The sequence below is a fragment of the Chlorocebus sabaeus genome, chromosome 19 (genome assembly GCF_047675955.1).
Source record: "Chlorocebus sabaeus isolate Y175 chromosome 19, mChlSab1.0.hap1, whole genome shotgun sequence".
NCBI classification, from domain to species: Eukaryota; Metazoa; Chordata; class Mammalia; order Primates; family Cercopithecidae; genus Chlorocebus; species Chlorocebus sabaeus.
Window position 1 is genome coordinate 5,253,487 of NC_132922.1, and position 25,950 is coordinate 5,279,436.

The 25,950-nt window shown below is 53.5% G+C and overlaps 1 protein-coding gene across 2 annotated transcripts in view; it reads right to left on the bottom strand.

Moving 5' to 3' along the window:
- The window catches only part of FBLN1 (fibulin 1), a 97,404-nt gene that overhangs the window by 12,248 nt on the left and 59,206 nt on the right, over nucleotides 1-25,950 (bottom strand). Inside the window, exons 15-16 of one of the 2 annotated variants that reach the window (XM_007976078.3) lie at nucleotides 13,483-13,625; nucleotides 11,359-11,490 (exon numbers count right to left, since the gene is read on the bottom strand). In XM_007976078.3, coding sequence (XP_007974269.3) covers nucleotides 11,359-11,490; nucleotides 13,483-13,625 — 275 coding nt within the window. Of the gene's footprint in view, nucleotides 1-11,358; nucleotides 11,491-13,482; nucleotides 13,626-24,012; nucleotides 24,464-25,950 lie in introns of those variants that run through there. The other variant, XM_007976079.3, reaches the window with a different exon arrangement.

A 25,950-nucleotide genomic window follows, 5' to 3' on the forward strand; every position in this document is an offset into this window, starting at 1 on the left:
GACCAGCAGCCTAAGAGGGTCACAAATCATTCCCGTGGGAGGCTCTGGAGACTAAGAGGCTGCTCCCAGCTCCTTTTAACCCCTTGGTGACTCTGGAAGCCAGCAGGTGTGTGGGATCCTGCGGCCAGTGATGGGCACCTGCCGGGGGCTGGGTTGGGGTGACCCCAATGGGTGCATCTGTTCTGTGTGTGTAAGAAACAAGGACAAACAGGGTAACAGAGGGCAGCCTTGCATGAATGAACCCCTGGAGGCGCTTCCGTCCAGGAATTGTTCGGTGGAATCGAAAGTCAAGCAGAAAAACTCCCAGTGCCACAACTGCTGGTGTTTCCCTGTTTACAACACCCCTCCCCTGGCACAAGCATGGCAGACTTTCTAGAAGGAGTTCCCCAGGCACGGCCACTCTGGCGCTCTGCCATTCCCTCTGCCCGGAGCCCTCTTCCTCCAGATCTCTGTATGGGCCACTTCCTCAGCTCCTGAGTCTTTGACAAATGTCACTGACCACCAGATTTAAAGCTGTACCACCATGCTGCACCCCGCCTCCCCATCCCCTTCCCCTGCTCTGCGCAGCCCTCACTACCATCTGACCGTGTATATATTATGCTTGTTTCTCATCTGCTCCTAGCCTCTGGAATAAAAAGTGTATGAGGTAGGCATTCATGTCTGCCTTAGTCACTGCTGCATTCCTCAGAGCAAGGCCTGCCCCCAGGGATACACACATTACTTGTTGGGAGAATGAATATGAGGAGAGTTGCAAAAGGGGTTCATCCGGTGCTGCAGGAGCACAAAAGAAGGAGCTGCACACTCTGCATGTGGAGGGCATCCAAGAGGAGGTGACAGCTGACATGGGCTTTGAGGGATGAATAGGAGTTCACCAAGAGGAGAAAGAAGTGAATGTCATGGCTATAGTCCAGGAGAGGAGAGAGGCCATGGAATATTTGGGATCTGAGGCATGGGCTGGAGTGGCTGAAGCAGAGTGGAGGGAAGAGGAAGGAGTAAGATGCAAGCGGCTCTGCAGAGCCAGAGGGCCAGTGGGCGGATCCGGGTGCTTCTCTCCAGCCTGGAGCCCAGGCACCCCTGAGCGCTGAGCCCCCAGGGGTAAGCCCCACTCTAAGAGATGCAGCAGTAACCAGAACTGGCAGACAAGCACAAATTTCTTACCTTGCACACTTTTTATTCTGGAGGGTAGGAGCAGGCGAGGGAGATGGGAAGCTCTGGGCTAAGGACATCTCTCTGGCCAGGCAGCAGGGATGGATGTGAAAAGTGGGGCTTAGAACACAGCAGTCACAGCAACACAGGCTGTGGGTATGGGAGTGGGTCCATGCCTTCCAGCACCAGGAACCAGTGGCCAGGCACATTTTGCTGTGATACGCACGCAGATTATGAGAAGGGAGATAGTCTAGCCAGGCTCTGTGATGTGCTCATGAATCTCACATCCTGGTGATGACATCTGGGAGGCGGGGTACCTGCAGGTCTGAGAAGCAGCCCACATGCCTCGCAGGAGTCCCCCCAGAAGCTCACAAGAGCAGCAGCACATCAAGGTCCCAGAATAGGGACCTCTGTCCCTGCACTGTCCCTAGACCCTGTCCACATGGCCTGGCCCAGCCCTGCCCACTGGCTCCCGATGCTGTGGTTGGCCTGATGTCACCCACCATCAGGCATCACTAGGACACCATCCTGCCTGGGCCCTTGGGCTGACTGCAGGGTGAGCGGATGCCACCCTTGCCCTGCTCCAGGCCCTCCTCTACTCCTTCCGAAACACCTGCTTATCCCCCACCACCTTTCACCTGCCCAGCGTGCGGCCCTGTCTTCCCGCCCCTGACGGCTCAGGCATGTGTCTGTGGGGACCAACCAGGCACAGGGGATGGAAATTCTCAGATGCCCGCCAGGTGCTAAGTCTTCCAGCCCAAACCTTGATGAGCACCACTGCCTTTGTGCAAGGCAGGTGTCTCAAGTTTGGCTTCCTTCCACCCTCCCGCTGGGGCCATGATGGTCCTGTCCAGGGTGACGCTGCAGATGTGGAGCTGTGTCATCTCCCAACCTCTTTGGCTGCATCGTCTCACCTGAGCTGCACCAAAAAGGGCTGTAGAGAGGGGTGTAGCTGACCCCTGGGGGTTCAGCAGGGCAAGATGGCCCCCTCTCCCCGACACGCTGTCTCCTCCTGCGGGGGCGGCCATGGCAGGGGGTGCTGGGCAGGTTGTACCCCGCCAACCCTTCCTAGCCAGGTCCTGGGCTGGAAAACCGATCAGGGGTGTGGAGTGCGGCACTCATGTGGACAGGGCGTCTCCTGGGGCTAAGGCCTAGAGCTGTGAATGAATGCTGTCCGTGTCACTGCAGGTTCAGCCCAGGCCGTCTGGGAGCCACTCACAGCAGGGAGGTTTCCGGGACTGGTCCCTGGGTCCCCCTGTGTGTCTCACTGAGGTAGGCTCAAAAGCAGAGGCTGTGCTCCGTTCAACACAACCAAGCCCTCTGAGGAGTCTGACCTGAGCCCAGGAGCTGCTGCGGGGACGGTCACCAGCTTTGTGACGGGGGTGACTTCTGAGAGTTTTGGTATCTGGGGAATTGGGGGTTGATAACCTCAAGGAGGGATAACAGCAGCTGTTTCAGAGGGGCTACGCACAGTCGTGCAGGGCACGGGCCTGATGCCCCAGAGCCCACCTCTGCTCCATGGGGTCATGACATAGGGAGCAGAAAAGGTGTGTGTTCTCCTTCCATCTCCCAGTCTCTGAGAGACCCTCCTCCCCATGCCCTTCACCTCCGGGAACCCTTGGCGACACCCCCAGCTCAAGATGGAGTCAGGCCGCAGCTGATCCCAGCCCGGAGGAGGCCGGGCCCAGCACCCTGGGAAAGAACTTGGCTGCCGGCCAGGGTGTGGCCCCCGGGGTGACAGGGCTGTGCCTCCCAGAAAAGAGAAAGCGCCTAATCCCTGGGATTTGCCGTGAAAGCCAGGACAGGGCAATCACTCATCGTCAGGCAGGGATGGCTGCGCTGTTGTTTTTAGGTGGAATTTCTGAATCTCATTTGTAATGTGTACTGATCCCGGGCCAAACTCTCCACATGGGTTGCAGGATGCGGTCAGCAGCGCACATTTAACCCCTTAAGAGGTAATAATTCTAACGAGGTGATCTGGGCCCTGCTGGCTGGGACACTGGATGGTCTCAAGCCTTGACTGAGGCCTTGCCTGGCCAGGGGGAGAGGTACAGCTAGGTAGATATCTTCATTCACAAGCCCTTGTACTGGGGCTGCTGCATTCAGTTGAGCAGGTTGTGCGCTGCAAATAGACTCACCGGTGAATGGTGCTCCCTAGGTTTTGCAGTGTACAACACATTCAACTGTACATAGCAGCCGTGCCACATACTACTTCTCTCTCCCTCTGAGACATGAACAGGGATGACACCAACCCCTAAACCACAAGCACTTTCAGCTATGGGAACTCTGGCAGGATGCTATGGATGCTGGTGGGGAGCTTCTCAAAAGCAGGATGCGAAGTTGGGATGTAGATTTGTTCTCCAGTACCCAGTGCAGGGCCTGGCATGGAACAGTACCCCAGGATGTTCTTGTTGAATGAATATGATAATTCAAGGATGATAGGACTTGGGAGGCCTCACCAGCCCAGGCCGTGAGATCTGCCTATTAAATAGGTCCTGGGCAGTTGGAGCCACTTTGGGCTGGACGGTCCTGGCCCTGCCCCATGATCCTTGCTCTGGCCTGTTGTCCCCTAAGGAGGCTCCGGGCTCCCACCAGTCCTCCAGTTCCAAACTGCTTCCTCCCAGCGGCTCACTTATCCTCCAGACTAGACCACTCTTATGTTAAAATAGGTACAAACATCAGTCCTTATTACCCTGCAAGGCAAATATTATCATGGCGATTTTCCTGAGAAGAAAGCTGAGGCTCAGACAGGTTATGAAACTTGCCTAAAGTCACAAAGCCGGAAACAGAGAACAAAGCCGCAAGCCCAGAGCAGTTTGCCGCGGCCACACCGACTCAGTCACGCTTTGCCTAAAAGGGGTCACCCAAGCCATTGCTATTTTTCAAACAGTAAACTTGAAATTGGGTAATAATCCATATACACCCACAGATGGAATTTAAAATGCGATTTCCAAACATAAACCGTGGTAGTTCCCTTTAAGCGGGGGTGTGAGTGCTGCAGGAGCTGCCGACACACTGGCCAAACTCAGAGGCTCCCACGACCCAGCACAGACAATGTGGGAAAGCGGCTGTCAAGTTCACTTTCATGGAAAAGCCTGGGTGTTGTGCCGGCTTCTCATTCCGCGTCGCCTCGGCATGCATTCTGAATATGCGTTTAACTCTCACACCAGAGCAGGGTTCAGTCACCCTTGCTACGGGTTCCAGTTCTCCACCTCCTCCCAGTTCCTCAAGGCGGCTGACCCAGATGACTGCCTTACACCACCACCTCCTGGGGGCCCCTGCCTTATGGGACAGCTGGATACAACCCAAAGACCCTCGCACTTACCCCGACGGTACAGGTCTATGCAGCAGTGACTCCCACCCGCCACCGCATGACCTCAGGAATCTCCTGCCTGCTCCAAGCCCCTCAGTTGGAATTCCTCACGGGAAACCTGCCCGGATAACACCCTGGACCCCAGTAAAGGCTTTGGTCCCACAGGTCTCTCTCTGTCTCTCTCTCTCATTCTCTCTTTCTCATGCTGCAGGCGCTTCCCCTTTCCACTGGCCCTGCAAGGGGTGCTCCTCACCTCTCTAGGCCCTGAGAGTAACAAGCTGCTTCTGTTACTTCCTGTGTTGATTGCGCTGTCTTCTCTGCGTCTCACCTGACTGCCACACCAAAACCCAGCTTCCTTCCTGATCAGGGCTAGAATGTACAGCCACTCTCAAGACAGACAGCAAGGCCAAATTAGGAAGAACTGATATTTACAAAACATTTAGGTTTCCATCAGCATTTATATCCTGTGCACCCACCGTGTGCCAGGCACTGCTGGGAGCTTTCACATACATCGTTTCATCTGATTCCATTAATGAGATGCAGAGTCTCCAATGAGGGCATTTCCTTCCTAAATGTAATATAGGTGACCATGTCTAAGGTGAGCAGCTGGTCATCCACCCTTCGATCTTGTGGCCTTCATCGCTGCCACGCCGCTTGGCCGGCCTTGCCGCTCCCAGGAGCTGAGGACCCAAACCCTTCAGCTTCTCTGAGGAACCCTGCAGCAGCTGAGCCCTTAGAGCTGCCTGGGGGGCTGAGAGGCTGGGGGGACGACACAGAGCTGACTTAAGGACCTGCTTGGGAAGTGCAGCTCTAACTCGCTGGCTGTGGGACCCTGGGCCAGCACTTCCTTTTTTCTTATATAAATGGCGATGCCTGCCCCAGGTGGCTGTCCCCCAAGGCTGCTCAAGGATCTAACAGCATATGGTGCTTGTGAAGGGCCTCTGGGCACACGATGGGTGGACGTACAGGGAGGCACCCGGTGATTCCAATGCAAAACTGCCAGCAATGTCTCCAAATACTGTCCCTGGGCCCAGGGCAGCCTTGGGCTGGGGACACAAGGTCTGGTCTTGATACTACAGGACTGTCCTTTCTGCAAGCCAGAGAGTATAAAACATCGCAGAGATCAAACCCTGTGCAAACGCACTCACCACTCACACGCACCCACCTACCCACAAACACACACACTCCACACCCAGCCACACATGCACTAAGTCACACCAGAGGGCTTGCCCAGAAGCAAGTGTGCAGAGTGCAGTAGGTCTGGATGTCCTCTAAGACGTGTAGGTTGTCATTAAAGCCCATTCCCAGCCGTGAAGCTCCTGCCCCGGCCTAGAAACAGCCTCCCTAAATTGCAGCCAACCCCAGCATCTATCTGCACGGCGTGCAGCTGTGGCTGTCACTGGGGAATCACTGAGGCTGGGAGGGGTCCTGGAAAGGAGGCAGGCCTGGGGGTCCCAGGGAGCAGCCTGGTGGGTCGCCTGTGTGACCAAGGACAAGTAGGCCTTCGGCAGGTAAACAGCCGGAGAGAAACCCTCCAGGACCCTGCCATTCCGCAGAATGGTGACATCTGAACCTCATCTTTTGACTGTCTGGACATACAGGGAAGTCTTTCCTCATCAAGGACTGGCTGAAGACCCAAGACCCCATGGCCGGGAGCACTGGGACTGCGTAAAAGGAGGTGCTTCACTACTTATCCTCTATGGCTGGGACTCAGACTCAACCACTGCTGACAGATGCCAGCCAGTGTAGATACCAGCTGGTATAGACCAGAATCAGGGCTTAACATAGGCTATGGGGATGCGGAGTCCTGGAGCTGGACAGTTCAGGTCTAAGCCCTATCCTCGAACACTTTCTGGCTGGGAGATCCTGGGGACTTAGCTCCTCCGACCTCAGTCTTCTTACCTGCTGAGCAGGTACAACCTCAACCGCAACCTCAAGCTGCAGGAGGCCCGGTGGGTTAAACAAAGCAGCAGGATCTGGAAGCTCCATGGGCAGCACAAACCTCCCAGGGGACAGCACAGACCTCCCGTGGCTCCCATGGCCCCCAGGACAGCATCCACCAAGGCCTGGCCCTGCAGCCCCTTTTAGTCTCCCCTCGACCCTCCCTGTACCCTGGCTGCTCCAGTAGCCCCAAACTGCATGCTGCACCCTCCCTTCCCGGCTCCCTGCCTCTCGTTGCTCTGTTCATGGGCCAGTCACAGACATGGCTGTGAATTTGGGTGTCCCACTTGTCTGGCTCACTCCTCGGCCTCAAGACCCAGAACGTGTGTGACCTCTTCCAGGAAGCCTCCCCTGACTGCCCCATGGTCATGTCCATGTGACAGGAGGGGCTGGCCTGCAAAAAACTACAAAGACAACTCTGTAGCTGCCTGCAACCTGGTAGGCCCAAGGGTCAGGAGGTCCACATGCAAAATGCGTCCATAGGCCAAAGAATGACTTCACCTGCAGGCCCTCTAGCTCCTCCTGGCACTGGCAGGGTGTTAACAGAAATGTGGCCACAACCAAGCCTCAGAGTGCACAGATTTCCCGCCCTGGAGAAAGAGGGAGGGCGTTTTTGCAGGCCAGGCCCTCCTATCACACAGCCATGACCCTAGAGCAGTCAGGGGAGGCCTCTTGGAAGTGATCACACACATGCTGGGTCTTGAGGGTAAGTGGAGTGAGCCAGACACTCACGTGGCTGGCCTGAGAGTTCAAAGGAAGTGGAGATCTGGAGGCTGGAGAGGAGGTCTGAGGCTCAGACAGCAGCCACAGCCCAGGGGTCTGGTGATCCCGGGTTGCCCCGAGTTGCCTTTCTGTCTCATCCGCACACTGATGATACACAGCACGTCCCTGCTGCAGCCAGGGCTCCCCCATTAGTCATCACTCAGGAGATATTACCTGAAAGATCTCTTCCCAGAGCACCCCGGATTACAGCCTGCAGAGCTGAGAATGAATCCAGAGCCGGATAAGGAGGCTTTGTAGTGGCCTGAGAATCCCTGGGGCATTAATGGAGCATTTTTGCACAGGGCGAAAGCGCATTCTTCATCTTTCTTTTGACAGCCGGTTAAAGAGGAATGCGAGGGGCCTTTACAAAGACAGCGGCGTGGGCTCTGCTGCGGGCTCCTCGATCCCCGCTGAGAACGGGTCTTTCAAGGCTACATTAGAGGAAGACCCGGCCCTTGCAGGTTCTTAGTGGACTCGGGGCATTTCTCCCTCTTCTGTTACTTTGGGAGGACTGAATACAGCGAGTCCCGGGGGCCTGTGTACTGATTGTTTTTCTGGGACATCCAAACTCACAGCAACTTTGCCCATGACAGCACCAGTCAACCCTGGGCACCTGCTCTTTGCGGGGGGGTGGGGTGCGGTGTTTGGGGAAGACTGGGCTCCAGGCTCGTTCTGGCCCCAGCTTTGAGTGGCCTCGGGCAAGTCTCTTGCCCTCTCTGGCCCTCGCTCTCTCCTCCGTTAGAGGAGATAATCCCACCACGTCACAGGGTCCTGGCCATGATGAAGCCCTGGCTCCTGGTCATCACAGGTGCTCACTAAGTGTCACTCCCTCACGTGCAAGGACGCTCAGCTCAGTCCTCGCCTCCTCCAGGAAGCCCTCCTGATCCGGTACCCAGTGTCCACACAGGGCATGGCCTAGAGCAGACAAGTGTTCAGCAAGCACCGTGAGTAGGCGGCGTTCCCTGCCGTGCACTGCAGGCAGCACAGAGCTGCACGGGGCTTCCCAGGAGGCTCAAGAGCCTCCCACGCTCCCCTCAGGAGCAGCAGCCCTGGAAGCCGCTTTCCTCCTCTCCACCACCATCAGGAGTTTCTGTCTAAGTCACTGCTTGGAATCAGAACTGCACTGCTAAAAACAAGTCTGAAAACACCCCAGGCCCTGCGGTTTTTCAGTTGCACAGTCTCAGGCGGTCATTTAACTCAGCTCCCTCCTTTGCCCAAGGGAGACAATCATGACCCGTCGCTGGCAGTGTCTGTGAGGACTGGGGAATGCGGGGGTGAAGGTGCCCAGCAACGGTAAGGAGCCGGTGAGGTTTCAACCCCACATTTCCAGGGCTGCTTTAGGCTGGGCTTGAGTCCAACGGCGGAACCATCTATTGCCAGGTGGACAGGCCAGGAGCCATGTGCCGGGATGGCTGCCCCTAGGGACCAGGAAGCTCCCAGGACGTATGGAAGTTATTTTGGGCAGAAGAGGAGGGAGAAGGAAGTAGGGATATGGAAGCCCAGGGAAGAGATCCCAGACGGAGAAATAAGATCAGCGCAGTGGGGACAGAGACAGGAGCCAACCAGCAACGCAGCCTACGTCCCAACACGCAGGGCTTGCCCTCCTGGTCTCGGTCCTCCACCTGAGATGACAGGGGCACCAGGTCAACTCCAGGAGTCCAGCCAGGTGGGGCATCCTGCACACAGATCAAGGCGCGGAAGAGGCAGGGGCCTCCCAGCACACAGGGCTACAGGCACGACAATACCAAGGGCCAGGCTGGGGCCCTCCCTCACGCAGCCCCAGCCTGGAATTCCAAAGACCAGGGCACCCGTGACCAACTGTGCTAGGGGAAGCCGCTGGGTACTTGTGGCCTCATCCACATTCCGTTCCCAGAAGCTCGCTGCAGGGACAGTGCCTGCGATCATCTCTCACACCCTGGTACTCTGTTCCATTGCCTACTGTGTCCCTGATTCACTGTGAGAAGACTGGAAGCCCCCTCGCCCTTCCGGGCCTCGGTTTCCCCTCCTACAGAAGAAGGAGTTGGAAGAAATGGTCTCTAGGAGCCTCCAGGCTCTGACATGCCAGGATTTTCTGCCCCAGTGGATGGGAAGCTGAGAAACAGACACTCCCAGGTTGTTTCTGTCTGGAGCAGATGCAGCCAGAGAAAGGCACTGGTGGGCACTGGTTCCAGGCCCAGCAGCTGCCCATCCTCTTGGCCTGGATCACCCCAGGAAGGATGTAGGTGGGAACTAAAGACGCAAAACCTGCCAGGAGACCTCCCCTGAGAGAGCCTCCACAGGCCATCAAGGCCTGTCTCTCTCTGTGCATGCCTATTTTGGCATCACATGTTGATGATCTGATATGGGGTGGCTTCTCCCTGCTGCTGAGATGCAAAGCCCACAGGGGTTATGTGGTATTTATCCCTCTCTGTATCTGCAAGGCTCAGCCCAGGGTCAGGCACAGGCAGGGCCTCAGGAAGAGTTCAGAAACGGAAAGAATGAGGGAGTGAACTGGAAGGTCCTAGGATTCTAAACTCCCATGTTCCAAGATCTGGAAATCACCTGAGGGCTGGGCCATGTCCCAGCCACACCTGCAGGCCCAGCATCAAGCACAGGGCTGGCCCCTTTGGGCCGGGGGTGGCTGTGGGCCAGTGTCAGGGTGCATATTCCACCCACCCAGTAGGGCAGGACAAACCCCTGATCCAACCTCCTCCTGCCTGCCCTCCTGCACAGGGGCCTGGAGGGCCCTCAAGGCTCTCTTCATCTAAACTCTCATTTCACAATGGGGGAAACTGAGGCCCAGAGTGGGGAGTGACTCAAGGGCAAGCAGCAAGTTTCACAACAGCCGATAACTGAACCATGTGCCTTCCCCTTGGAATCACGCAAGGGCTAATGCACCATTAATTGTAATTAACTAATTATTCCTGCTGCCAGTTAGCGCAGGAGGAGGCTGGCGTGGGGAGCCCCCCCAGTGACTCAGTCATGTTTACAACATGCAAACCCATTTAAAAGCTTGTAAAGGTGCTATAAATGGCTCTTTGGCAAGAGGGGAATAACGATTCCCTTTCTCCAGCTGCCGGTTTTAACAACCGTCAGGGTTTGGCCGGCAAGGGCTGAGCTTCCAAGGTCCAACAGCGCCACCTGGAGGCCGCGCCCCCAAACGCTCTGCGCAGTGCGCACTGCACCGTCGCCGGCTCTGGTTAGGGCCTCCCGGAATCCAGCGCCTGAGGGACTATGAAGCCCACTCCTCCCAGTTCACAATGGGGAAACTGAGGCCCAGGGGAGGGCAGGGACTGTCTGTCCGTTGCTCAGCTGCTTTGAAAGTGTTCAGCGTATAAATCTAAGTCCAAAATGGCAGATGCCACCGTTTTCATTTCCCATGACTGTAAATCTTTTCAAATGTGACGGTTCAGGAGAGGGGCTGTGAATGACAGAAACAAGTGTGCGGAGTGGAGTGGGCCTGGATTTTTTTTCGCATGAGTAAGTCGTCATTAAAGCCCATTCCTAGCCAGGGAGGGCCCTGCCCCAGCCTGTAAACAACTTCCCCAGCCTGCATCCACCAACAGGACTTCCACAGTCCCCTCATGCCCCAGCCTCCCTTCCCGCTCCCCAAACACCGGATTCTCCAGGGAGAAAGAGCAGTGAGTTCCCCGTTCCGATGGGCCGTGCACACAGAGCGGCCTTGGTCCTCTTACCAACTGATGCGTGGGGAGGGGATGACTACTACTCAAGACCACATGGCGAGTCCGGCTAGTTCCAAGGCTGAGAGACCAGAGCTCAGGTCCTCTGATTCCTACTTTGCTATCCCTCCCATTGCACCCCAAGAATGACAATCCTCTTAGCTCCCACCAACCGCGGGACTGTGCCAGCCCCAGGACAAGCGCTTTACTTGGGTGGTATCATTTGAAATTCATGGTTGTGAGAAGCAGAGCTTTCTGGAACCCATCCATTTTACAGGCAGGGAGACCGAGACCCAGAGGGGTCACCTAGAGAGCGGGTGGCACAGCTAGGGTCGGATCCCAGGCAGGAGCTCCCACTCTGGCCGTTCCTCCGGCTGAGACCGATTGGGAGCTGTAGTGGCCTCGGCTCTGGGCCCTGAAGGTTGCGTGGGCTTGGATCTGGGGAGGGGACTCAGATGGGAGTTGGGCTGGGCCAGAGAGGTTTGGGGGTGGACGGGGAGGGGTGCCTGGATAGAGCTGATATTCCCGGCCACTCACCCACGGTCATGCCGTCCATGTAGCGCTTGATGATGTCAAAGGAGTCCCGCAGGTTCCCTTCCGTTATGTCAAAGATGATGTTAGCCTGGCTGGCAGGGTGCGGTGGCGTGATGGCCCGGAGGAAGATGATCTCTGCAGAGGCACAGCATGGAGGAGGGCTCAGCACAGCCTGGCCCCAGCCCCAGTCCCAGTAACTCGGCCCCAGGAACTTGCCCTCCGGGAATGAAGACCTAACCCAGGGCCCTTTCACGAGGCAACATCAATGAAGCCAGAGATCCCCCGTGCAGGGAGGGTGGAGGGGGTCTGGACCTTCCTATATCATAGCCTATCCCTGTTTTATCGAGGGGGAAACAGAGATTTTGGATCTTCCTTGGGGGCGCAGAGCTAATCAGAGGCAGGGCTGGTGAGAAGTCATCAGTCACTGTGAATATTCATGAAGGTGGGGGCCAGAGGAGGGAAGCGAGTGGGGGGACAGAGGGAGAGAGCAGGAAGGCCAGAGGAGTGGGCCCCTCTCCCATCTATAGTGCTGCGGGTCAGGGGGCCACCGCTCAGGGTGGCCTGGGCTCTCTAGGGGGTGCGTCCATCTCCCAGATCAGACAGTGAAGCAGGGCAGCCCCAGCTCTGGGCTGTCTGGGGGGAGTCCTCTCTGTGGGCCTCAGTTTCCTCACCCTGTAAGGTGAGGAAGGAAGCCAGCGGGGATCCACTAAAGGTCCTCTCAGCACTTAGGGTCAGGGTCTGGATTTCCTGGGCCCGAGATGCTAACAGGTGTTCCAACGGCACTCAGCTCCCTGCGATAACCAACACTCAGATTGGGGCTGGCCCAAGAGGCCACAAAACCAGCCACCAGGGATTTGGGAAGGATTTGTATGTGGTTTGGTGAAACCCCATCATTTTGCAAAAGGCAAATACCAGTTAGTTATTTTCTCTGACCTGAGTCTGTGCCACCCTGTGGCGATTCAGTGCCGTTCCTTTTTGGGAGGGGTAAGCCTGGGGGGCTGGGACTGGGGACCGCTCCTTGGGCAACCACATGCTGGGGGAGCCTCTCCTCCCCCATCCCCCACTGCATGGTTGTGTTGTGTAAACACTGGTGTCCTCACAGCTGGCTCCATTGTATGCCTCCCCTGAGAGGGTAGGAGGACCCCTTCTTATCACCATGTCCCCAGAGCCTGACACAGAGGGGCTCCGTCCACGGCTGCTGAATGAACTCATCATGGCAAGCTTCTCTGCAGGCCAGGGATGGGGACTCCCTAGAGGGCGGGGATGGCTGGGGACCAGGCACACGGGCAACACAGCCCAAAAGCGAGGTGAACAGGGCAGTGCTCCATCCATAGCCCTCTGCCAGGCTTGGGAGCACGCAGCCCCGGCCCAGCTCCAGAGAAATAGTGCAGTGATGGCAGGCTACACAACATGTCTACACTGCATGCCAGGAGCTTCCTAGAGAGCCAGGCCAGGGTGTGGGAGCACTGACTGGGTTACACCTGAGCTTCCTGCTTCCAGTCAGGCCCCTCCAGTTCACCTGGCCCTGGGTCAACAGGATGATGTTTCCATATGCAAACCTCGCCCACTGCAACCTTCCGATGGTTCCCCCAAGCCTGGGGGTTGAAGGCCCAACTCCAATTTTAGTCTCCTGTTTATCCTTCCAGCCCACCTCCTGCCACGCCTCTACCACTCCAGCAGAAAACCTTGGCTGAGTTCCTCAAATGCCCACACTGTCCCCCACACCTCCAGGCCCTTCCGGCCGCGTCCTGCTCCACTGGGCACCCTCCTCTCCCCTTCTCCCCCTTTCACTCGAATACCTCCACCCAGGACCCAGCCTGGCCGTCACTTCCTCCCGGAGTTCCTCCCTGATTCTCCAGTGCTGGTCACAGAATCAGCGCTTCATGGCTCTCTGCAGAACAACTGTGACCCATGACAAAGACGCCTGAACGGAGAGCTGAGAAGGGGCCAAATGCTGCTGTGCCGGTGGATGCGGGGAGTGGGGGGCGATACACAGACACAAAGAAAGTTCCGCATTTCAAAGCCCGGGCCATGTCTTACAAGGAATGGCTCCTGTAGGCCAAGCCCTCAGCTGAAGCTGAGGGGGGCCCTAAGGGGCCCTGGGACCCCCAAGCCCATTCCACTCACCTTCAGGGCGGGTGAACTCGCGGAAGGTGGGCAGCGAGATGACGGTGTGGGAGATGGTGTGCACGGGGTCGAACACGCACGTGACATCGTTGGGGCGGCAGGACTTGATGCAGCGGACCGTGTCTGTCTTCTCTTGTTGGAGCCTGAGGGGAACCACAGCACACGAGGCTGACGGGGAAGCTGGGACAGCAGCTCCTACAGGGGCCGAGGTCCAGGGAGGAGGGGCAGGTGGCCAGCCCAGGGGCATCTGTCCCAGAGACAGCTCTGTCAGAGAACGACAGTGGTCTCTGCAGCCTGGCTGCTCTGTGGGGAGGCTTCATGGCCCTTCCTGCAAACTGGAGCCGGACCTAAATGCCAGGAACACCCTCTGGCTTCCGTGGGCCCTGGCGGATAAGCACAGCTCGGAAATTTGTCAGCTGCACGAACTGAGCATCAATATCCACAATTGCAAAATAGAGTCACAGGTTCACTTGCCCAACAAATATGTTTTGAGTGCCAGGCGCCAGGTGCTAGGGACAGCAAAGTGAACAAGGGACACATGGTCCCGCCTTCTCAGAGCCCACAGTGAGGCTGGGTAGCAGGGTAATAAACGAAGGAGCAGACAGCGTCAAGCACGGTGCCCAGCACAGGGAAGTCGATTCCACATCACCAGGCGACAGGGAGGCAGAAGAGGCTAAAGTCTCTCAGAGGTCTGGGTTCCAGCTACGGTGCTAGATAGATTTTTAAAACTCTTGATCATAAAATAAAACGCGAATACAAAATTACACAAAACGAAAGTATAGTTTAACAAGTTATTATAAGGCAAACGCCTTTATAATGACCACCCAGGTCAAGAGAGAGAACTTGGCCAACCACCAAAGGCCCCACGACTACCAGACAGAGCTCAACTCCTCCTGCTTCCCAAAAGTGACCCCTAGCCTGAGTCCCACGGCAGTCCCCTACCTGGGTTTCTTTATAGTTTTCTCACATAAGCGTGCATCTCTAGACATAGTCATTCAGACTTCTCCATCAATAAGTTTTTGCTCTGCCTTTTAAGTCCATTTTAATCTAAAGGTTTCTTCTCCATTCCTTTATTTATTTATTTATTTATTTATTTATTTATTTATGACGGAGTTTTACTCTTGTTGCCCGGGCTGAAGTACAATGGCTCAATCTTGGCTCACCGCAACCTCCACCTCCTGGGTTCAAGCAATTCTCCTGCCTCAGCCTCCCAAGTAAGTGGGATTACAGGCATGTGCCATCATGCCTGGCTAATTTTTTGTATTTAGTAGAGATGGGGTTTCACCATGTTGGTCGGGCTGGTCTTGAACTCCTGACTTCAGGTGACCCACCCGCCTTGCCCTCCCAAAGTTTTGGGATTACAGGCATGAGCCACCGTGCCCAGCCTCCTTTATTTTCCATACAACTTATCTATTAAAGAACCTGAAGAATTTGAGCTGTTGCGTCCTACAGGCTGGACTTTGGTGATTGCATCCTCATGGTGCAGTTCAGCGTGGTCCTCTGTCCACTGGATTTCCTGGACATTGGCAGCCGAATCCAGAGTCCTGATTCCATGCAGGCTCAGTCCCTTTTGGCAAGATGGTAGGTGGTAGTGTGGCTTCAGTGACAGCCACACAGTGACTGGCTGCCTGTCTGTGAGGACAGCATCTACTGACGCTCAAGGCTTATGCCCACTGATTCATCAAGGATTGCAAAATGCTGATAGTCCGGTTCTACCATTTCATTTCCATTTATTAGCTGGAATACTCCTGTAAAGAGATGCTTCCCTTCATGTGCTATTGTGATTTTTTTTTTTTGAGATGGAGTCTCGCTCTGTCGCCCAGGCTAGAGTGCTGTGGTGCAATCTCCGCTTACTGCAACCCCCTCCTCCCAGGTTCAGGCGATTCTCCTGCCTCAGCTTCCTGAGTAGCTGGGACTACAGGCGCACACCACCATGCCCAGCTAATTTTTGTATTTTTAGTAGAGATGGGGTTTCACCATGCTGGTCAGGCTAGTCTCGAGCTCCTGACGTTGTGATCTGCCCACATCCCAAAGTGCTGGGATTATAGGCGTGAGCCATAGTGCCCGGCCTGTTTTTGTTTTTAGTGAGAAATGGCTTATCAAGACCACAGTTTGGATACTAGGGAGGCTCAGTGCTAGGGGGTTGGTCATTGTTTCTAGGCCTCTTCAGTGGACATTTAAAAAAATAATATACACCAAGAGTTCATACTGATATCCAATTCAAAATAAGCACCATATGGTTTTTAATTAATCTCTTCTGTATTACAAAGGCATATTCTTTCTTCTACATCAGAATCCTGGTCCTCAAGGACATAGAGTATTCCATCATTATCCCACATTACCTCCACAGTAGCCTCAGGATAGCCATTCTAAAGCTACCATGACTAACATAATTATTGAAAATAACTTTTGATATACTCTCCCTATTCAGCTCAGAGTTTAAAAATAAATGTGCTATGTCTACATTGTCTGGACTATCCAGTAATTCATACTATACTCTTTTCCTTATAACACTCATTTAGTTGTAGTTCTAGAAGTAACTGAAAGTTTAATGCTTGCATGGTCATAATAGTTTGTGCTCTTTGTACATGAAAGTCAGTTTTGCTAGGTATAAAATTCTGGGCTTACCTTTTCTTGAGTGTCCTTAATATGTTATTTATTTTATTTTAGCATAAAGTGTTGCTGTCAAAGAGTCTAATGAGAACATATATTTTTTTCCCTTGTAAGTCACTTACTGTTTTTGTTTAAATGTTCATAGTTTATTTTTCCCTCCTTTTCTTTCTTTCTTTTTTTTTTTTTTTTTTTTTTGAGACTCTTGTTGCCCAGGTTGGAATGCAGTGGCGTGATCTCGGCTCCCTGCAACCTCTGCCTCCCAGGTTTAAGCAATTCTCCTGCCTCAGCCTCCTGAGCAGCTGAGATTACAGACGTGTACCACCATGCTAATTTTTTGTATTTTTAGTAGATACTGGTTTTCACCATGTTGGTCAAGCTAGTCTCAAACTCCTGACCTTGTGATCTGCCCACCTTGGCCCCTAAAGTGTTGTGATTACAGGCTTGAGCCACCACACCTGGCCTTCCTCCTTTTCTTTAAAGTACAATAATTACACGAGAATGTGTCTTGGTGTTGGTTGTTCTTGTTGATATTCTCAGGTGTGCTATATGTTTTCTCAATGTGGAATTTCAAATCTCTTTTTTAATTTATGGGAAATTTCTTTGAGATCATTTACAGTACTTTCCCTCATGGATTCAGCTTCTTCTGCAGGGAGTCCTATTATCTAAATGTCAGATCTTTTTATAGATTTTGAATATTTGTTACTTTTTCTTCAAGCTTTTCATCTCTTGTTATTTCTCCCTTGATTTTTAAAAATTTTGGACTTTTCAACTTCTATTTATCTGTTTATTCACTTTTGTGTTCCGTCTAGTTTAGTATTTACACCTAAAATGTTTAACTTTTTGTTCCTTTGGTCTATTACTTTATTTCTCAATTTTCTTCTAATTCTGACTCGATTTTTCTTTCTTTTTTTTTTTTTTTCTTTTTTTTTTGAGACAGAGTCTTGCTCTGTCACCCAGGCCGGAGGACAGTGGCATAATCTTGGCCCACTGCAACCTCCGCCTCCCGGGTTCAAGTGATTCTCCTGCCTCAGCCTCCTGAGTAGCTGAGATTACAGGCACCTGCCGAACCATGCCTGACTAATTTTTGTATTTTTAGTAGAGACAGGGTTTCACCATGTTGGCCAGGGTGGTCTCAAACTCCTGACCTCAGGTGATCCACCTGCCTCAGCCTCCCAAAGTGCTGGGATTACAGGTGTGAGCCACTGCACCCAGCCCCATTTTTCTTCTATGTTTTGTTTATTTTCTTAACACTTTTGGTTTCTTTCAAGGTAGAATATTAGAATTTTCATTTAGTCTGGGCATGTCTTTCTGGTGTACTTTCATTACCCAGAGGGATATCATTCTGTCTCTTATTCTCTTTTTTGCTTATAATAGCTGTGCATTTGTTTGCTATACAACAGACTGGGTGCCTTAACCAACAGAAATGGATTGTCTCATGGTTCTGGAGGCTGAAAGTCCAAGATCAAGGTGTTGGCAGGTTTGGTTCCTTCTGAGGCCTCTCTCCTTGGTTTGTAGAAGTCTGACTTCTTGCTGTGTCCTCCTCACATGGTCTTCCCTCTGTGCATGTCTGTGTTCTAATCTCTTCTTCTTCTTCTTCTTCTTTTTTTTTTTTTTTGAGACAGAGTCTTGCCCTGTCACCCAGGCTGGAGGGCAGTGGCATGATCTCAGTTCACTGCAACCTCTGCCTCCCAGGTTCAAGCGATTCTGCTGCCTCAGCTTCCCGAGTAGCTGGGATTACAGGCAGCTGCCACCACGCTCAGCTAATTTTTGTATTCTTAGTAGAGAGGCGGTTTCACCATGTGGGCCAGGCTGCTCTCGAACTCTCGACCTTGTGATCCACCCAGCTCGGCCTCCCAAAGTGCTGAGATTACAGGTGTGAGCCACCACATCCAGCCCCTAATCTCTTCTTATAAGAACTCCTGTTGTACTGGATTAGGGCCCATTCATATGATCTCACTTTTACCTTAATTACCTTGTTGAACGTGACCACATTTGGAGATAGGGACTTTAGACGTATTAGGGATTAGGAATTCAACATATGAATTTGGGGGGGGGGACACAACTCAGCCCCTAACACTTTGTACGGGTGTCATGGTTTGCATTATGTCCTTCCAAGAAAGATGGCAAAGTTCCATCCCCAGTACCTCAGAATGTGACCTTATTGGGAACTATGGTCATTGAAGATATCATTAGTTAAGATGAGGTCACATTGGAGTAGGGTGGGCCCCTGATCCAAGATGACCGAGGAGGGCTATGTGATGACAAAGACACACAAGATCATGCGATGACAAAGGCAGAGATTACAGCGATGTAGCATCCCCCTACAGAAGGAGCAATTCTCTTGCCTCAGCCTCCTGAGCAGCTGAGATTACAGACGTGCACCACCATGCTAATTTTTTGTATTTTTAGTAGATACTGGTTTTCACCATGTCGGTCAAGCTGATCTCGAACTCCTGACCTTGTGAGCTGCCCACCTTGGCCCCTAAAGTGTTGTGATTACAGGCTTGAGCCACCACACCTGGCCTTCCTCCTTTTCTTTAAAGTACAATAATTACACAAGAATGCCTAGCAGCAAAGAGGCATTCCCCTACAGAAGGAGCACCCCCCTACAGGAGTACCCCCCTACAGAAGGAGCACTCCCCTACAGAATGAGCACCCCCCTACAGAAGGAGCACTCCCCTACAGAAGGAGCACCCCCCTACAGAAGGAGCACTCCTCTACAGAAGGAGCACCCCCCTACAGAAGGAGCACTCCCCTACAGAAGGAGCACCCCCCTACAGAAGGAGTACCCCCCTACAGAAGGAGCACTCCCCTACAGAAGGAGCATTCCTCACCAGAAGAGGCATTCCCCGGGTGGTTTCAGAGGAAGTGCAGCCCTGCTGACATCTTGATTTTGGACTTCTGGCCTCCAGAACCACAAAATGATACATTTCTATTATTTTAAGCCACCCAGTCTATGGTACTTTGATATAGAAACTCATCCATGGAATTTGAACTTGATGCTTTTGGGTTGATCCTCTTTAGAGGAAATTAGTTTCCCTGGAATTTGGGAGAGAGTTTCATTCACAGTTATCTTCCTGACTTTGCAGAACTCACCTCCTGACATTCTTCCACATTTACCTGGCCCTTCTCTTCCCACAGTGATCTCTTTCCTACACAATTTCTGTTCCATTTCCAGCAGTCTCTCCCTCGACCTTAGGGGGAGCTGTGGTGGCAAACATTCAAAAGCTTCCAAGAGTGAGCCTGCGCCAGCCCCTCCCTCCCTCCCACTGGCTCTGTGCACACTCTGGCCCCTGGAGTGAGCAAAACGCCCCCCCGTTTCAGCTGCTGTTCCCTCAAAGCGCCTAGTGCACTTTCTGAGGATACCTGTTGATTATTTTGGGGTTCTGCCACTGTTTTTTCCTGCACAGATGCCAAAGTCATGCAGGTGGGCCTGAACAGTAGACCTTGTTTAGTTGTAAATATTTTCCATGGAGTTTTATTTTCCTATCTAGTTGTCTGGGCGTTTTTTGGTTGGGATCCAGAGAACTTCAGAAATAATGCATCAGCATCTTTCCAGAGTCTCTATGCTACACGTTTTGCATATCTTTTTTTTTGAGACGAAGTCTCATTCTATTGCCTAGGCTGGAGTGTGGTGGCACAATCTCGGCTTACTGGAATCTCCGTGTCCCAGGTTCAAGCAATTCTTCTGCCTCAGCCTCCTGAGTAGCTGAGATTACAGGTGTGTGCCACCATGCCTGGCCAATTTTTGTATTTTTAGTAAAGACAGGGTTTCATCATGTTGACCAGGCTGGTCTCAAACTCCCAACCTTCAGTGATCTGCCTGCCTTGGCCTCCCAAAGTGCTGGGATTACAGGCATGAGCCACTGCGCCTGGCCCATTTTGCATATCTTAGTTCATTGCAGCCTCACAGCCCTTTCCTCCTTACCACACTGCCTCCTCTAGCTAGTAAGATATCCTGTTCTGGGTTTGGGAATGGCAGAGCGGGCTCCGTGAGATGAGGCTAGAGCAACAGTCTCATTCATTCCAGGGATGCTGCCTCTCCCCAGCATTTGCTACGGTGCAGGACAGGGGTTCAGAGCACAGATCCCAGCCCAGGATGCCTGCGTTTGGATCCCAGCCCCACTGGATACCAGCTGTGGAACTTTGGGCAAGTTCCTTCACCTTTCTGTGCCTCCCTGTCCTCCCTGTGGAATGGGGATATTAACAGTGCTTGCTTCCCTAGGCTGCTGTGAGGAGTAAACGAATTACGTGCTTGGAACAGCACCTGTCTCATGGTCAGCACTATAGCTGTTGGAGTTGTTATTATTATCATTACAATAAAAATCACCCTTATTATATACTGTCTTTTCTCCTCGGGAGCTTGATTTACTAGTGACACAGCCAGGAAAGCACAGGTCTAGGAATCAAAAGTGATGTCAGTTCCACATATGACCTTGGATTCCTCCAAACCCTCTGAATCTTCATCCCCGTTTCAATGAAGAGCCACACGAACACCCAGTTGCCTTCCAATGAATGAAGAAGCCCACATTCACACTTACGGAGTGCCTACTCTGTATCAGGCGCTGCCTGCTGGATTATTTCAGGCCATCTTCAAAATCAACCATGAGGTGGGCCTTGAGGCTCTGAAAGGCTGACGATGTATCCAGGGTCACAGAACCAGCAAATGGCAAGACGGAAATTCAACCTCCTGCTCTTATTTTGCTTTTCCTGCACAGTGTCCTCTCTCAGCAGCATGAGCTGGGAACATGGCTAAGAAGCCCCAAGGAGCTGCGGGACGGGGTGAGCACTCAGGTCATTCAGCTGTCACTCCCACGGTGCGCTCAGGCACACACACAAACCTCGGTGGGCTCCCAAAATGCAACAGGACCCCTCAGGAGGCAGGGAGTTCCACACACACAGGAGAGTCCCTCAGTGGGAATGTTGCAAAGGAGCTTCTGGAAGGGAGGAGCCACAGGAAGCTGTGGAAAGTCACTGGGTGGCCTCCAAAGCTCCTGAGAGGTTTCCCTCACCTCTTCACATTCCCATGCACATGAAGGCAAAGGTGTTCCTTCCGGCCTGAGTGATCCGGCCCATGACAAATGGATGACTGAATAGGACAAGAACCCCTGCTGTGGCTTGCTGGCTAAACAGAGGAGATCATTTTTATTTATTTATTTATTTTTGAGACAGAGTCTCACTCTTGTTGCCCAGGCTGGTGTGCAACAGTCCAATCTCAGCTCACTGCAATCTCTGCCTCCTGGGCTCAAGCGACTCTCCTGCCTCAGCCTCCCGAGTAGCTGGGATTACAGGCACTCGCCACCATACCCAGCTAATTTTTGTATTTTTAGTAGAGACGGGGTTTCTCCATGTTGGCCAGGCTGGTCTCAAACTCCTGACCTCAGGTGATCTGCCCGCCTTGGCCTCCCAAAGTGCTGGGATTACAGGCGTGAGCCACCGCACCCGGCCGAGGAGAAGATATTTGAACTAAGCCTTAAAAATGCTATCCATCCATCCATCCATCCATCCACCCATCCACCCACCCACCCATCCATCCATCCATCCATCCATCCATCCATCCATCCATCCATCCATCCATCGGGCTGTCCATCCATCCATCCACCCACATGTTTATTCAAATGTTTACTGAGCTCCTTCTTCAGGCCAAACACTGCTAAGTTGCAGAGAATACAGAAATTAACCAGACAAAATCCCCGCCTTCAAAGAGCCCGTCTAGAGGGGACATTAAGAAACAGCCACAACACAATGGGGTAAATGCTCTGACGGAGGAGCCCAGGGCCAGGGGAGCTCAGGCTAACTGCATTGAGGAGGTCACTTCTGAGCCGAGTCTGCAAGGAGAATGGCAGTCTGCAGAGGACAGCATGGCACATGCTGAAGCCACAAGAAGGCAGATTCAGAGAAGCGCAAGCCCCTCCGTGGGGCCAGGGCACAAGCACATGGATGAGCTGGAGCGGGGCAGGTGCAGCTCAAAGGGTGGGCAGAGGCCAGATCAGGCCAGGCCTCCAATGCCATTCCAAGGAGGCTATGCTTCATCTGCTAGGAAAAGACAACCATGGAAGGTTCTAAGGAAGATCAGACCATCGTAACCAGACTGGTCCTTCAGAGAGGCTCCTGGACTGCATCTTGGAGAATGTACTAGAATATGGGAGACTCGAGGCTGGTGCAGACCAGGCATGATCAGAGAGAGGGCCGGGAGACAAAGTGGCGAGGGCCACGGGGAAAAGGGCTCGTGCTCCCATGGCACAATCACAGCTGCCTCAGCACAAGGTATGGGGCTATCTGTCTGTCCAGGTCCATCTTCCTCACTAGGCATCAAGGTGGGCATCCCCCAATCCCTGCTTCCATGGAAGAACCCTGCGGTCCTCTTTAATTGACCCCACTGGGGTATCTGCCTTCCCCGCTTGGATTTCTGCCTGGAGACGGTATAAGCACAGTGTCACAGCCACAGAAATGCTAGTGACATAAGCCAGGGCTGGCAGAGTCATCTGTTCCCTGGACAGACATTGACAGAGCGCCTTCTGCACGTGAGATGTTTTGCAAGGAGCTGGGAACACCGCACTGAATGAGACAGACCTGGTCCCTGCCTTCACAGAGCCTTCTGGAAGGTGGGGAAGACAAACGTGAAACGCAAGTCAACAGGAACCGCAGCCTGTCACAAGCACCACGAAGGAAAGGGGTCATGAGAACGATGGACAGAGAAAGCAGAAGCCAGGGGTGGCAGCAAAGGCCTCTCTGAGGAAGGCACATGAGCTTAAGCAACATTCAGGCCAAGGGTGCAAAGCACGGGCCAGGAGCCCGAGGCAGCAGAGCTTGCAGCACGGCTCAAGGGAAGTGGGCAAGGGCAGAACAAGTGAAGACCAGGCTGGAGACTGCATGCAAGGACTAAGTTAGGCACGGCCTTCAGACATCTTAAGGATCCGGAGGCCTTAACCCAAATGGTAAGGAAACCAGGAACGGTTTTAGGCAGAGGCTAAAAGATCATTCCAGCTGCAAAGCAAAGAATGAGCTGTAGGGGAGGTGAATGGACGCTGGGAGCAGCAGAGGCGGGGAGGTAGCTGGCTTGGCTGGACCATGATGGAGGAGACGGAGGGAGGAGGGGGTTAAGGCCCTCAGTGGAGGTATCGTGGCAGAATGCAACAGCCAGATCTGCAGAGTCAGTAAACCAGAGCTCGGATACCAGCTGTGTAATCTTGGGCAAATCACTTGCCCTCTCTGAGTCTCCATGAGGATGGCCATTTGCCTGGTAGGACTGGTGTAAGGGCCTTTGGAGGGTCCTGTGAGCACTACACGTATTGTGTGGTCCTTTGCCTCCCCCGGCACAGGGCCAGCATTCTCAGTGGGCGCAAACAACTTCACTGAGGCAAGAGCTGCATCCTAGAAGCCACAACTGCATTCCGTGTTTCTGCACTGCAGATTTGGGCTTCTGATCAAGACAAACAGAACAGGAGGCTTGAATCTCAGGAGAGAGCTTTCTTGTCTCAGTGAAACGCTCACCTCCGGGGATACAGCAGAGAACCGGGCAGGGGCCAGCAGACCCGCTTCCTCGACCTGGCGTGGCCACAGCAGGTCAAGCAACCTTAGCTAACCCTTCCCCTTCTCTCTGGGCCTCAGTTTCCACATCTGTAAAATGAGAGGGGACTGTGCTCAGCAATCTGAGGGCCCTTCTCCACCACCACCTTTATTCTTTGGGTTCAACACAAATGAAGATGAGTTAACACATGTGAAATGATGTGCCCGGCCCAGCCTCCCTGTCAGTACAGACAGTGGGCTCTGTGAACAGAGACCCCCGAGTACACACCCGCTAATGGGGAGCACTCCCCTCGGGGGTACCAGGCGGCGGCCAGTGCCCAGCTCACCCCCAGGTAACAAGCGGCACAGACTCCCAACCATGCCAAATAAAACCAAGGCACGCGAGGCTCACTGTGTGGGACGCTTGCTAAGACTTTATTAACGCCCCGGAGGGCAGGGTTAGGAAAGCAACAGGAGGGAGACCCCGCGACGCGAAGCGAGTGCTCAGAGCTCTGCAGACACAAAGATGAAAAGCTTGGCCACAAAGGAGCTGACGGTGCCGTGGCGATAGAGATCCATCTTGACGGTCAGGAGCAAGTCCCTGGGCTCGGGGACAGGCTTGGTGAGGGCCACCACCCCGCTGTGGGGGCTCACCTTCCGGGTGGTGAAAAAGCCCTCCTCATTGCCGCCGGTGATGGCCAGCTGCATGCTGTCCCCGGGGACAGCACTGGAGGGGCCCATGCGGAAAACCACCGCGGGCGCTTGGATGTTGGTGGGGAAAGAGAGGTGGTAGTAGGTTATTCTCAGAGGCAGCTTGGAGCACTCCCGATTCTCATGGCAAGGCAAGCGCTCACAGCGGCTGCAAGAAAAGTGGGCAGAGAGACAAGAAGAGGGTTAGGGCCGGTCCAGCAAGCGGAGAAACGGCAGAGCGCAGGGATGCGGGGCTGGCAGGCGGGGCCTCCCGCCGCCCCTCTGGCTGATTCAGCCAACACGCAGGGCGCCCCTCACTCACCTGCGGGAGGCGCCGTGGACCTCCAGGCTGCTGATTCAGGCACTAGCCTCTTCCAACACCGTCTGGGGCACTAGGTGGCTGGGAGACCAAGGGCTGTGCCCGGAGTGAGGTGCGTCCCCTCCTCACTGGCAGAGCCCCACCCCACGGGCACTCCATAGGCACACCTTTGCCCTTCCCAGGCCCTCACCCAGGCAGTGGCCAGGGGTACACAGGGATCTTGGGTGGGTCTCGGAGGTGACCCGTGAAATGACTATCTCTGCCACTAGCAAACAGAGCTGCTGCCGTTTACCAAGTGCTCAGCTATTCCTCACCACATACTCTCTAGTGTGATCACTGCCACCACACCATGACAGTGGCTTCGGTGATATTTTTCACATGAAGACACTGAGGCTCAGACAGAATGTGGCCTTCCCACTTCCCAAGGTCACAAAGTGAGTGAGGGAGCCATATCTATGCTCAGCCAGTGAGGTCGGCTCCCAGTTTCCTGTCACCAAGCCCTTGTGTTCCAGGCCAGTACCCCATCTGGGTCCACAGGGCCAGTTCAGGGCTTGGATTGGAAATGGGGACAGATCCCAACTTCCTGTAATAGAAACAGAGACAGGTCCTAACTTTCTGGGTGGAGACAGGGGTGGGTCCTAACTTCCTGCAGTGGAGACTTGGGGACGGGTCCTGTGATGGTTAATACGGAGTGTCAACTTGATTGAATTGAAGGATACAAAGTATTGATCCTGGGTGTGTCTGTGAAGGTGTTGCCAAAAGACAGTTACATTTGAGTCAGTGGGCTGGGAAAGGCAGACCCACCCTCAATCTGGGTGGGCACCAACTAATCAGCTACCAGTACAGCTACAGCACAAGCAGGCAGAAAAACCTGAAAAGAGAGACTGGCCTAGCCTCCCAGCCTACATCTTTCTCCCGTGCTGGATGCTTCCCATCCTCGATCATTGGACTCCAAGTTCTTCAGTTTTGGGACTTGGACTGGCTCTCCTTGCTCCTCAGCCTTCAGATGGTCTATTGTGGGACCTTGTGATCGTGTGAGTTAATGCTTAATAAAGTCCCCTTTATATATACATATTCCATTAGTTCCATCCCTCTAGAGAACCCTAACTACTACAGATTTGGGTACCAGGAGTGGTTCTAGAGGAACAGAATATTAAAGATGGAGTTCTTTCATTGGTTTTGGGGTTTCTGGAGTTGGCTGGTTAACGATTAGACCCAAAAATGCTAAGGACTCTACTTCTAATAGTATGGAGAACACTGATAGTCCTTGGCATGAACTGTTTAGAAAGTTACGCAAAATAAATGCATTTGAAACTCCTGATTCATCACTCATGAGA